The sequence below is a fragment of the Atractosteus spatula genome, chromosome 14, assembly GCF_055471065.1.
Source record: "Atractosteus spatula isolate fAtrSpa1 chromosome 14, fAtrSpa1.hap1, whole genome shotgun sequence".
Lineage (NCBI taxonomy): Eukaryota > Metazoa > Chordata > Actinopteri > Semionotiformes > Lepisosteidae > Atractosteus > Atractosteus spatula.
Window position 1 is genome coordinate 526733 of NC_142719.1, and position 11831 is coordinate 538563.

The 11831-nt window shown below is 55.3% G+C and overlaps 2 protein-coding genes across 5 annotated transcripts; both read left to right on the forward strand.

Annotated features, from left to right (window-relative positions):
• The first annotated feature begins 7 nt into the window (after positions 1–7).
• On the forward strand, positions 8–2349 carry pithd1 (PITH (C-terminal proteasome-interacting domain of thioredoxin-like) domain containing 1). 2 transcript variants are annotated; one of them, XM_088932899.1, is made up of 6 exons: positions 8–292; positions 639–682; positions 968–1045; positions 1483–1587; positions 1898–2006; positions 2088–2349. In XM_088932899.1, the coding sequence occupies exons 1-6, from the start codon at positions 101–103 to the stop codon at positions 2187–2189; spliced, it is 630 nt and encodes a 209-aa protein (XP_088789025.1). In that variant the 5' UTR covers positions 8–100; the 3' UTR covers positions 2190–2349. The 2 variants fall into 2 exon arrangements, with proteins under 2 accessions (XP_088789025.1, XP_088789026.1); XM_088932900.1 differs by lacking the exon at positions 968–1045.
• Positions 2088–8404, forward strand: lypla2 (lysophospholipase 2). 3 transcript variants are annotated; one of them, XM_088932896.1, is made up of 10 exons: positions 2088–2934; positions 5213–5305; positions 5717–5748; positions 5833–5898; positions 6079–6126; positions 6217–6287; positions 6381–6454; positions 6535–6636; positions 6732–6908; positions 7033–8404. In XM_088932896.1, exons 1-10 carry the CDS (start codon positions 2869–2871, stop codon positions 7081–7083), a joined length of 780 nt encoding a protein of 259 aa, XP_088789022.1. In that variant the 5' UTR covers positions 2088–2868; the 3' UTR covers positions 7084–8404. The 3 variants fall into 3 exon arrangements, with proteins under 3 accessions (XP_088789022.1, XP_088789024.1, XP_088789023.1); XM_088932898.1 differs by lacking the exon at positions 2088–2934 and adding an exon at positions 3945–3996; XM_088932897.1 differs by lacking the exon at positions 2088–2934 and adding an exon at positions 3977–4008.
• The last annotated feature ends 3427 nt before the right edge of the window (positions 8405–11831 follow it).

Genomic DNA, 11831 nt, shown 5'->3' on the forward strand with positions numbered 1-11831 from the left:
CCTGGTCACGTGGAGGAGCTCCGCTGTCTGACGTGGGGCGCGAGTTAGACACGCTCAGGGTTGCGCTGTGGGCGGACGTGGTCACTCCGGCCGAATCGACATGTCTGGACACGGGCACGGGCACGGGCCAGGCTGCGGGTGCGAGGCCGACCATGAGCCTGCGGAGAGGGGTTTGGAGTTCGGGCTGTACCGGCGCATCGACCTGCAGAAGCTGCAGTGCCTGAACGAGAGCCGGGAGGGAGACGGCAAGCTCGTCTTCAAGCCCTGGGAGGAGCGCGCGGACCGCGAGAAGGTGTGTGGTCGGTACCGGCTGGACCTGCGGGCTGGCGGGCTGCAGGCGCAGCCGGTCCGGGAGACCGGGGCAACAGAGCAACTGCGCAGTGGCGGCCGCCATATTGGCTCCAAATTCGGTAGCCCGCGTCAGTAAGAGCGTTAGAAGTGTTTTCCAAGCAAGATTGGGTCGTCTTCACGAAATATGTTTAGAAGTACCCGTGTAAGAGCTTCTGAGACCAAATACGGCGGATAACGAGAGGAATACAGACAGAGGTTAAAGAGTTCATTAAATCTAAATTAGTTTTTATTAATCTTAGTCCTTAATCCTTGGTCTTCCTCCTTCTTTCTGTCCTTGCCTTCCTCAGTTTGTAGAGAGCGACACTGATGAGGAGCTTCTCTTCAATATCCCGTAAGGCATCTCCTCCCCGAAATCCACCTCATCTCTGCTGTCCACCTGTCTTGTCTCTCTCCCCCTGCTGTCCACCTGTCTGTCTTTCAACCTCTCCCCCTGCTATCCACCTGTCTGTCTGTGTCTCTCTCTCCCCCTGCTGTCCACCTGTCTGTCTGTGTGTCTCTCTCTCCCCCTGCTGTCCACCTGTCTGTCTGTGTGTCTCTCTCTCCCCCTGCTGTCCACCTGTCTGTCTCTCTTTTCCTGCTGTCCACCTGTCTGTCTATGTGTGTCTCTCTGTTCCAGGTTCACTGGCAGTGTGAAGCTCAAGGGTGTGGTGATAAGTGGAGAGGATGATGACTCTCACCCCTCCGAGATGCGGCTGTGAGTCTGTCCGTTTGGCATGGTGACTGTCTCTCTCTCTCTGTCCTGCGTGGTGACGGAGTGGTGTCTGTCTGTGTGTTTGTCTCTCTCTCTCTCTCTCTCTCTCTCTCTCTCTCTCTCTCCTGCGTGGTGACGGAGTGGTGTCTGTCTGTCTGCGTGTTTGTCTCTCTCTCTCTCTCTCTCTGTCCTGCGTGGTGACGGAGTGGTGTCTGTCTCTCTCTCTGTCCTGCGTGGTGACGGAGTGGTGTCTGTCTCTCTCTCTCTCTCTCTCTCTCTCTCTCTCTCTCTCTCTCTCTCTCTCTCTGTCCTGCGTGGTGACGGAGTGGTGTCTGTCTCTCTCTCTCTCTCTGTCCTGCGTGGTGACAGAGTGGTGTCTGTCTCTCTCTCTCTCTCTGTCCTGCGTGGTGATGGAGTGGTGTCTGTCTCTCTCTCTGCAGGTATAAGAATGTCCCACACATGTCTTTTGATGACACAGGCCGTGAGCCAGACCAGGCCTTCCGGCTGAACCGCGACACCAGGGGAGACCTGGAGTACCCCACCAAGTACATGCCCCCTCTCCTGGATCGTTTGCGCACCTAATACACCCCTCTTACACACCTAGTGCTCCTCTGACACCCCTCTGACACACCTCTTACACCCGTCTCACGCCCCAGACACAGAGGCCGCTGGTACTGACGATGTCCTGCGCTCTGCACTATGCAGAGTCCTGGTCTCTTTTTGCACTGTAATCACTGCAGGCTGAATTCAGGCGTCTGGCAGCCGGCTCCTGTCCCCGTTGACAGTTCAGGAGCTGCCAGGGGCTCCCTCCGCAATCACCTGAGAACACCCTGTGCTGTTCCTCTCTCTCTGCAGGATCGCTCGGTTCTCCAATGTCCAGCACCTCTCCATCCACATCTCCAGGAACTTCGGGGCCGACTCCACCCGCGTGTACTACATCGGGCTGCGCGGCGAGTTCACGGAGGTCCGCGGTGGGCCGGGGGTGGTGGGGGGAGGGGGTAGCAGCTGGGCGGTGTCATGTGCTCACCAGTGTCTTCCCCCGCAGGCTCACAGGCATGAGGTGACCATCTGCACCTACGAGGCCTCGGCCAACCCTGCTGACCACAGAGTGGACAACATCACACCCCAGACCCACTTCATCTCCTGAGGGACGGCCGGGCCGGGCGGGGCTGGGCGGACTGACCAGCCGGACGCGGAGATTGATCCTGCTCAGCAGGACGCGGAGCTCTGGGTGTGTGACCACGTCTGCGGCTGACTGTGTGGGCATGTGAAGCTTCTTGCTAATAAACACTTGTGTGGACACTGGACCCGGGGTGTGTTGGCTCACTGTCTTTTACAGTGCGGGCTGGAGCTCAGGGCTGGTTTCCGGGGAAGAAATAATTCCTCTCGCGGGTCTGTCGTCTGCACTGGGCGCCCCGCCTTGCACCTGCTGTTTGCTGGGACTGGCTCCGCTCCTCCGTGACCCTGCGCTGGCGGGACACTGTGCTGTGTGCCGGAAGGCCTGAAGGGCAGTCGTTCTGCACCTGCAGCTCCACAGGGCTGGAGTTGGACATCCTCGCCCCTCCCTGCCTGCACACTGGCGCCCACGGGGACCTACCCAGTTCCCTGTCACAGCACGGCAGGGGACGCGTTTCAAACAGCTGCTCAGATTTCTCCAGGCCTGGCCAGTGTGTCTGTGCCAGACCTGCTCTTCCAAACACCACTCTTCAAAGGTAGTTGTCACCACCTGGAAGATTTCGATCACAGATCACATTTCGACGTCTTTTCTTGACAGTGGCAGTTAGCGCTGCTACTCCAGGGAGCTTGGGTCCTGGGTTCGAGTCTGCATGTCTTCTCTTGTACAGCAGGGTTTGCTCTGGGCTCTCCTGCTCTCTTCCAGCTTGCAAAGACAGGTAGGTCAAAGGGCACCTCCCATCAGTGGGCCTGGTGTAGACTGTAGTTAATAATAATAATAATAGCTTACACTTATATAGCGCTTTTCTGGACACTTCACTCAAAGCTCTTTACACGTAATGGGGATCCCCTCCATCCCCACCAGTGTGCAGCCCCACCTGGATGATGCGACAGTAGCCATAGTGTGCCAGTCTGCCCCCCACACACCAGCTCTCAGTGGGGAGGAGAGCAGAGTGAAGAAGCCAGTTCAGAGAGGGGGGTTATTAGGAGGCCATGATTGGTAAGGGCCAGTGGGAAATTTGGCCAAGACACCAGGGTAACACCCCAACTCTTTTCGAGAAACACCCTGGGATTTTTAATGACCACAGAGAGTCAGGACCTCGGTTTTACATCTCATCCGAAGGATGGCAGCTTTTTACAGTAAAGTGTCCCCGTCACTGTACTGGGGCATTAGGACCCACATGGACCACGGTAAGAACCCTGCTGGCCCCACTAATACCTCTTTCAGGAACAACCTTAGTTTTCCCCAGGAGGTTTCCCATCCAGGTACTCACCAGGCTCACACCTGCTGAGCTTCAGTGGGCTTCCAGTTGTGAGTTGCAGGGTGATATGGCTGCTGGCTGAGTCCTGTGTGAGTTCTGCTGTGATCTCTGTGTGGACTGTGTAGACTCCAGGTGGGGTTGCACTGGTGGTGGTGGAGGGGTGTCCCAATTACCTGTAAAATGCTGAGTGAAGTGCCCAGAAAAGTGTAAGATGATGATGATGATGATGTAAGATGTGATGAATATTAATACTAATAATAAAGAGACTCATAATACAAAATTACTCAGAGCCTGTATTTATAATCATTATATGACACTATTTGTCGAGCCTCCTGTGTGTATGACAGAACAATATGCTTTAGTTAGTCGAGCCTGTGTGTCGGTAATGTCTGGGAGAAGGGGCTGCTGGGAAGGGCTTCGGGGGCGCGGAGGGGGGTGACGTGACCTCTCCGTGACCCCCTCCGTCTCCGCCCCTCTCTGCAGAAGCGGAAGTTCCGGTGTGATCTGGGATAGCGGGCGGTGAGTGAGAGAGTATGTGGGACCGAACCGGGCTGTTTCGAATATGACAGGTTGGCCGGCCGGGCCTCTCGCGAACGGGACCGACTGCCTGGCCGGTCCCGGGAGGCCGGTGCGGCTGGGGAGGCGGTCCCGGGGCGGTGTGGTCCGGGAAAACACCACGGATCCTTGCGGCTGCGGCCGGGCTATTGTGCGGATCGGGCCGGAACCAGCCGACTCCGCTCTGGCCTCGCTCCGCGGGTCACGATTTTATTCTCGGTTTAGAGCCAGCTAGTTCACCGGCCTCACTGTCGCGGCGGCTGGGCGCCTCGTCTCTCCGTCTCTGTCTCTTCCTGTGTGGGGGAATGAGCCGGGAGAGAGAGGAGGCAGCGTCCCGCAGCCTGTGGGCATTGTGTTCAGGCTGGGGGGGTACCGTCTACAGGCATTGTGTTCAGGCGGGGGGGTACCGTCTGTAGGCATTGTGTTCAGGCGGGGTGATCAGTCTGTTAGGATCGTGTTCAGGCGGGGTGTTCAGTCTGTAGAGATCGTGTTCAGACGGGGGGTACTGTCTGCGGGCGGAGTGTTCAGTCTGTAGGCAGTGTGTTCAGGAGTGGGGTACCGTCTGTAGGCATCGTGTTCAGGCGGGGTGTTCAGACTGTAGGGATCGTGTTCAGGTGGGGTGTTCAGTCTGTAGGCATCGTGTTCAGACGGGGGTACTGTCTGTGGGTGGAGTGTTCAGTCTGTAGGCATTGTGTTCAGGAGTGGGGTACCGTCTGTAGGCATCGTGTTCAGGCAGGGTGTTCAGTCTGTTGGGATCGTGTTCGGGCGGGGTGTTCAGTCTGTAGGCATTGTGTTCAGAAGGGGGTACTGACTGTAGGCAGTGTGTTCAGGCGGGGTGTTCAGTCTGTGTGAGGCTGGAGCTGGTAGGAGGTGTGTTTATGCCTGTGGTAACGAGCTGCTGTCCTCTGTTTCTCCGCTTCCCTCTGACCAACACTGTGCCTTTGTCTGTCTGTGAGTGTGAGTGTGTGCAGGCCAGCGGTGTTCAGGGCCTGTGTGTGCAGGCCAGCGGTGTTCAGGGCCTGTGTGTGCAGGCCAGCGGTGTTCAGGGAGTGTGTGTGTGTGCAGGCCAGCGGTGTTCAGGGAGTGTGTGTGTGTGCAGGCCAGCAGTGTTCAGGGCGTGTGTGTGTGTGCAGGCCAGCGGTGTGTACTCAGCGAGTCTCCTCTCCCTGTGTCTCTGCAGCGCCCCCTCCAGTGTATGTGTGGTAACAACATGTCTGTTCCGCTGCTCACCGAGGCTGTGACCGTGTCGGGGACGGAGAGGGAGACCGCCGCGGTGAGGCCCACTTACCGCCGTCGCCCGCTCGCTGCGCGGTGCTGAGGCGCCAGACCTCTCTGTCAGCGCGCTGCGCCGCTCGGCCACCAGAACCGGGCCGCCGGCGTTCAGCGTGAGGACAGAGCCCCCTGGCGCCCCCTGTCTGCACAGCGCTCATACAGCTGCCTCTGCTCGGAGCCGGAGCCCTGCTGCGGTTCTGGACGGTGGTGTATCGGTAGTGAACACTGGTGTTCAGGTCCAACCTTGCACTGAGCCACTGCTCACAGAACCAAGTGGGTCACCGGGCCTGGCGGCACCCTGCTGCTCCCTGGGCTGGGCTGATCAGGGTCTTTACCGGGTCCAGTCGCGCTTGTTAACAGCTCTGTCGGGCCGGACTCCCGTGACCCTCTCTAACCCTCTCCCCCTCTGCAGGTGATCTTCCTCCATGGGCTGGGAGACACAGGGTGAGTCTGAGCATCTCAGTCTGGGCATTACCAGCGGACTCATGGCCACCCCCTTCTGACTCTTCCTCTTCCTCTCCCTCGCAGGCATGGATGGGCAGATGCCATGACCTCCATCAGGCTGCCCTACGTGAAGTACATCTGTCCCCATGCGTGAGTGTCTGTTCTCTGTCTGTCCGTCGGAGAGAGGCGACACGCTCTTTCCTCTGTCCTGCGTTTGTCAGTGTTGGGGTGACTGCGAACAGCCTGTGTGTCTGAGCTGGTGGTGAGTGTTAGTGCTGTCTGTCTCTGATCCTGAGTCTCCTGGAATTTCCCAATCTCCTGTTTCCACAGGCCCAGAATCCCAGTCACTCTCAACATGAAGATGGTCATGCCTTCTTGGTGAGTGGGGGGGGTCTGTCTGCCTGTCTTGAATCTGGGTGACGGCCCGTGTCCCGGAGCTCTCCTGACGGTCTGTCTGTCTGCCTGCAGGTTCGACCTGATGGGTCTGAGCCCAGAGTCCCCAGAGGATGAAGCTGGAATCAAGAAGGCGGCTGAGAACAGTGAGTGGGGGGGGGGCTGGGGACAAGCCGATCAATCCGGCTGTGTGTGCTGCTGGAATCTGATCAATACCCTGTCCCGTTGTCTGTCTGCAGTCAAGGCCCTGATTGACCATGAGGTTAAGAACGGGATCCCAGCTCACCGCGTGATGCTGGGGGGGTTCTCTCAGGTACGGAGGGGGTCTCTCTCGGGGCGCTGGGGCCTCTGTTCTCCGGAGTTCACGTGTAACCCCTCTCTCCCCTGCCTCAGGGCGGCGCCCTGTCTCTCTACACGGCTCTGACCTGTCAGTACAAGCTGGCCGGGGTCGTAGCGCTGAGCTGCTGGCTGCCTCTGCACAGGAGCTTCCCTCAGGTACTGTCCTCTCTCCCTCGCACTCGTCCGTGTCCAGCATGTCCGCTGTGTCCAGCCGCTGACCCGCGGCCACTCTCTCTCTGTCTGCTGCGCAGGCCGCCAGCGGCAGCGCCAACAAGGACACCCCGATCCTGCAGTGCCATGGGGAGATGGACCCCATGATCCCGGTGCAGTTTGGTGCTCTGACGGCGGAGAAGCTCAAGAGCATCGTCTCTCCGCAGAAGATCTCCTTCCACACATTCCCTGGACTCATGCACAGCTCCTGTCCGCAGGTCAGCGCCCTGCCCTGCCCCGTGTGGTCAGCTGTGTGTTTCCTAAGTGCACTGTTCTGACAGCACTGTGCTCTTCGCTCCCTCCTCCTCCTGCTGCTGCTGTAACCCTTTCTGTCTCACGCAGGAGATGTCGGCAGTGAAGGAGTTCATCGAGAAGCAGCTTCCCCGGATCTGACCTCAGCTGTGACCCCAGACAGCGGCCTCTCACCTCTGACTGCTGACCCGCCATCCCCGACTTGAAACAGTCAAGAATGCCCCCCGCCCGCCCCTCCCCATCCCGAACCCATGCGCTGTACGCACACACCCCGCCCTGTCCTGTCTTTGAGGAGTTCCCACTGACTGTCCCCCCCCCCCCCCGCTCCGCCCTCCGGTACCCCTGTGCCCCCTCTGTCTCTATCACTGTGTTCGAGTCTGCAGACCACTGTGACTTCGCCCCGGCGGTGAGGGTGCCCGGCCCAGCCCTGGAGCCCCACAGCGACAGACAGGCCCTCTGCAGAGGGGCTGCAGAGTCCGGGTGTGTCCACCGGGAGGTGCTGTCCCCAGATGACTGCGGGCGCCCTTCATGAAACAGACCGCTGGGCTTGGCCTGTCCCGTCTTTCGTTTCGTTTTTCTAAACAAGGAAGCAACACTTTTTTTTTTCCAAACACAGATGTACTGTATATCTTTCAGAAAGCTGCGGTTTTGTTTTTTGTTTGTGTAAGGAGTTTTGTTTTTTGGTTTTTAAATGTGTGCTGCCCCCCCCCCATGGGCCTTCCCCTCGTGACCTGCCAGCCCCTGCAGGGTCAAAGATCAAAGGTCTCCTTGCACTCTACTGTCATCCCAACTCGTTGAAAACACACTTTGTAATAAAAGTGAATAACTGAATTAAGAATCAAACCTTTTTAAAAATATATATATAGAAAGTACAAAGAGAACAGAAATGATTGAAGACCTGTTAGTTGCAGAGAAGTAGAGCTGGGAATCCAGACGCCTCTGGGCAGCAGGTGTCTCTTTGTGCTGTCGGCTCTTATTTTGATCCCAGGTGAATTTGAGTTGGGTTCTGCTCTGGGCCTCTTGAATGTGATGGTTGTGTGAGAGAGGAGCAGGGGCTCCCAGCCTCAGCGCATCTCTCTCCCCTCTGTCCTCTCGGCCATGAACGGCGACCCCAACTCCGCCTGCAGCCTGGGCGTCTGTCTGCAGAGCCGGGGGGCTGCGAGTTTCCCCGTTTGTGTGGAGAGGGAAGGGTTCGTGCCACACCTTCGTGTGGGTCGGATCTCCAGTGTGCTCCGTGCTGGAGGGCCCTGAGCAGCACTGGTGCGGTTCTGGCCCGTCTCCTCGCATGTTGGGTTTTTGTTTGCTCTGGTAGCTGGGAAGGTGTGGGATTTGTCCTGTGTCGGTGGACAGGAGGAGACGGGTCTGATGGACAGGGGCAGCCCATTGTGTGCTTTGCAGCATTTTTTAGTTTCTTTTTTGTTGACAGACACCTGTATGTGAAATAAAAAATCCCCCAAAATCACCTGGGCTCTGATGTCAATCTTTGAGGGTGATGATGGTGTAGCTGGTCGTATAGGAGGCGTGACAGCGAGCAACTACGGTGTCAGTGTGTGAATTCAGGGGGAGTGTTAGAGGAGAGGGACAGCAGTGTCTCTAGCAGTGTCTCCCGTCTAGTCAGGAGTGTGTCGGTGTGTGAATTCAGGAGGAGTGTGAGAGGAGAGGGACAGCAGTGTCTCTAGCAGTGTCTCCCGTCCAGTCAGGAGTGTGTCAGTGTGTGAATTCAGGGGGAGTGTGAGAGGAGAGGGACAGCAGTGTCTCTAGCAGTGTCTCCCGTCCAGTCAGGAGTGTGTCAGTGTGTGAATTCAGGGGGAGTGTGAGAGGAAAGGGACAGCAGTGTCTCTAGCAGTGTCTCCCGTCCAGTCAGGAGTGTGTCAGTGTGTGAATTCAGGGGGAGTGTGAGAGGAGAGGGACAGCAGTGTCTCTAGCAGTGTCTCCCGTCCAGTCAGGAGTGTGTCAGTGTGTGAATTCAGGGGGAGTGTGAGAGGAAAGGGACAGCAGTGCCTCCAGTCCAGTTAGGTGTGTCTCAGTGTGTGTTTTTGTAAATATCCAAAGAAAATGAATATCAACTAGTTTAATTAGGTTTCTTTAAACATCTGGTGACAGGCAGGTGTCCTTCAGACTGTAGTGATGTGTATAATGAATATATACAGTATATAATGATATTAGTCAGTGCATGTGCACAGGAATAAGGAAGTGTATTAAGACAGGAAAGTTGTTACACAACGTGGTGTGCAGTCCTTTCCAGTAAAGTTATTCCCTTTCAAATTTTGTGGAGTGTTCATCAATCGAACTCTAAATATTAACAGAACATAGACCATTCGAACAAATGCCATCAGAAGCTATGAAATGTTGCCTGTTTTCTTCTCACTGAGAAGTGCAGGCTAATGCAATTCAAGACCGCCCTCTGGTGGCCAAAAGGTGAATTCGTGCTGCCACCTCCGAGGTGACCAGTTTACCCATTGCCCAGCTCACTGTACTAATGTGCTCTTGCAGACCATGTCTGGATGAAAAAAAGAACTTTTCAGTTAACGTTAAAGGTTTGAGGTGAGCAAATCCTTAATGTTTAACCCACAGCAAATCTGTTAAGAAAACGTATCCAACGAGTTCCACTCAAGAGTTTACATGAAGAGTAGTGGGAGTATGGAACAGGCGACCTTCGAGATACAGCTGCATAAGATCCGGAGATCAATTACAATTACTAATTACCAAGCGGGCTGTGTGGGCCAAACGACATCCCCTCGTTTGTAACCTTTTGTATTTGTCTTTTGTGGAAAAGGTTTAAAAACAGGGATGTTCAGACACACTGGGATGGTCTGAGGTCCCAGGGAGTGTCTCCTGACTCCCTTGGCAGGACAGCACCTTGGCTGGCTACTGGCCACTCTCCCTTCGGCCATTGCAACTCCGGCGCTTGAGCTGGGCGGCTTGTTCCATCCTCCCACCACCCTTTGCGCACAGGAGCACCTCCTGCCTGGAGGTTAAAGGGTCCGGGTCTGAGACCCACAGATTGAGTACCTCAATCAATCAATCAATCAATCAAAGTTTATCTATCAATGCACAACAATACAGCGTGCAGCAGTAGTTGCTGGCAATGAAATGTCTTTTTCTGCAAGCTCACTGGGGGGGAATCACAAAATTAAAGTTACAAAATGTTACATAATATTACGTTATAATGCAATAAAAGTTCAATGAAATAAACTCAGCCAGAGCTCAACATAAACAGAGCTGCGATGTGTCCAGGGTGTATGCAATACATTATGTCCCAGTAGTGCAGTTATGCTGAATACAGTGAAAACTGTGTGTCCATGTAGCCATTAGGGGTGATTTGCTGAAGGAGCTGCAGCTTGGCTATTAAGCAGTCTTATTTCCTGGAGGTAGAAGCTGTTCCGTAGTCTGTTGGACTTGGACCAAATGCTTCAGTACCGTTTACCGGACGGTAGGAGAGAAAACAGTTTGTGACTGGGATGACTGGGGTCCTTGAGAATGGAGCTGGACTTCTTAAGACATCTAGTTGAGTAGATATCCTCTATATACTTTGTGATCCTGGGCGGAGCAGCTCCCATACCAGACAGTGATGCAGCCAGTCAGGATACTCTCAATAGTGCACCTGTAGAAGCTGGCCTGGATATGTGACGGCATGCCGAACGTCCTTAGCCTGTGGTGAAAGAACAGGCGCTGCCGTGCTGTCTTGACCACGGTGTTGGTGTGGTGGGTCCAGGTTAAGTCCTCTGTGATGTTAACTCCCAGGAACTTAAAACTGCTGGCCCTCTCCGCGGCAGTCCCATCGATATAAACAGGTATGTGATCTACTTCCTGTTGTTTCCTATAATCCACAATCATCTCCTTAGTCTTACTGATGTTCAGAAGCTATGATAAGATCACTTTATTGGCCATATATAATTTCTTGCATTAGGAATTTGTCTTTTTCGCAGACCCCAACTTGCTCTCCATGAGACACACAGAGAGAAGCTGGGGGTCAGGGCGCAGGGTCAGACATTGTACAGCGGCCCTGGAGCAGTTGGGGTTAAGGGCCGTGCTCAGGGGCCCAATGGAGTAGGAGTTCTTTGCTGGCTGCGGGATTTGAACCGGCAGCCAGGGTTTCAACCTCCTCCCTGTATGCAGACTCCTCACCATCTGTGATCAGGCCGATGACTGTTGTATCGTCTGCAGACTTGATGATGGAGTTTGAGTCATGCCTGGTGACACAGTCATGGGTAAATAAGGAGTAGAGGACAGAGCTAAGCACACAGCCTTGGGGGGCTCCAGTGTTGAGAGTCGGGGTAGAGGATATGTTGGTGCCCACGCTCACCACCTGCGGACGTTCCGTCAAGAAGTCCAGGTGTTCAGTCCCAAGTCCTGGAGCTTGATGACACGCTTTGAGGGCACTATGGTATTGAATTCTGGGCTGTAATCAACAAACAGGATTCTCACATATGTTCCTTTCTTATCCAGGTGTGGGAGGGCAGTGGCTATAGCATCCTTTTTTGACCTGTTCTGGCGATATGCAAATTGCAGTGGGTCTAGGGTGTCAGGCAGTGAGGAGGTGATGAATGCTTTGACCAGCCGCTCGAAGCACTTCATGATAACATGATATGTGAGGGCAACGGGGCGTAGTCTTGCAGGCAACTGACTCTGGGTTTCTTAGGAACAGGAACAAAGGTGGTTTTCTTAAAGCAGGAAGGAACTACAGACTGAGCTAGAGAAAGACTGAATACCTCAGGAGCTTCAGCAAAACCACACAGGACAGCTGGTGACAGCCCGTCACCTGGTGCCTGCAGGCCTGGTGCAGTGGCAGTGCTGTCTGTAGATCTCGGCCAGAGAGCCCTGCGAACCCTGCACGCCGCTAAGATGGCTGCCCTCTGCCTGCAGTCAGGTCTGACCAGGGCCCAAAG

Excerpts from the sequence above, each read along its gene's own strand:
- pithd1 (XM_088932899.1), top strand. The coding sequence starts at position 101 with ATGTCTGGACACGGGCACGGGCACGGGCCAGGCTGCGGGTGCGAGGCC. Across the intron at positions 293-638 it reads AGCGCGCGGACCGCGAGAAG|TTTGTAGAGAGCGACACTGA; the intron begins GTGTGTGGTCGG and ends TGCCTTCCTCAG. Across the intron at positions 1,046-1,482 it reads CACCCCTCCGAGATGCGGCT|GTATAAGAATGTCCCACACA; the intron begins GTGAGTCTGTCC and ends CTCTCTCTGCAG.
- lypla2 (XM_088932896.1), top strand. The coding sequence starts at position 2,869 with ATGTCTTCTCTTGTACAGCAGGGTTTGCTCTGGGCTCTCCTGCTCTCT. Across the intron at positions 6,127-6,216 it reads AAGATGGTCATGCCTTCTTG|GTTCGACCTGATGGGTCTGA; the intron begins GTGAGTGGGGGG and ends GTCTGCCTGCAG. Across the intron at positions 6,637-6,731 it reads TGCACAGGAGCTTCCCTCAG|GCCGCCAGCGGCAGCGCCAA; the intron begins GTACTGTCCTCT and ends TCTGCTGCGCAG.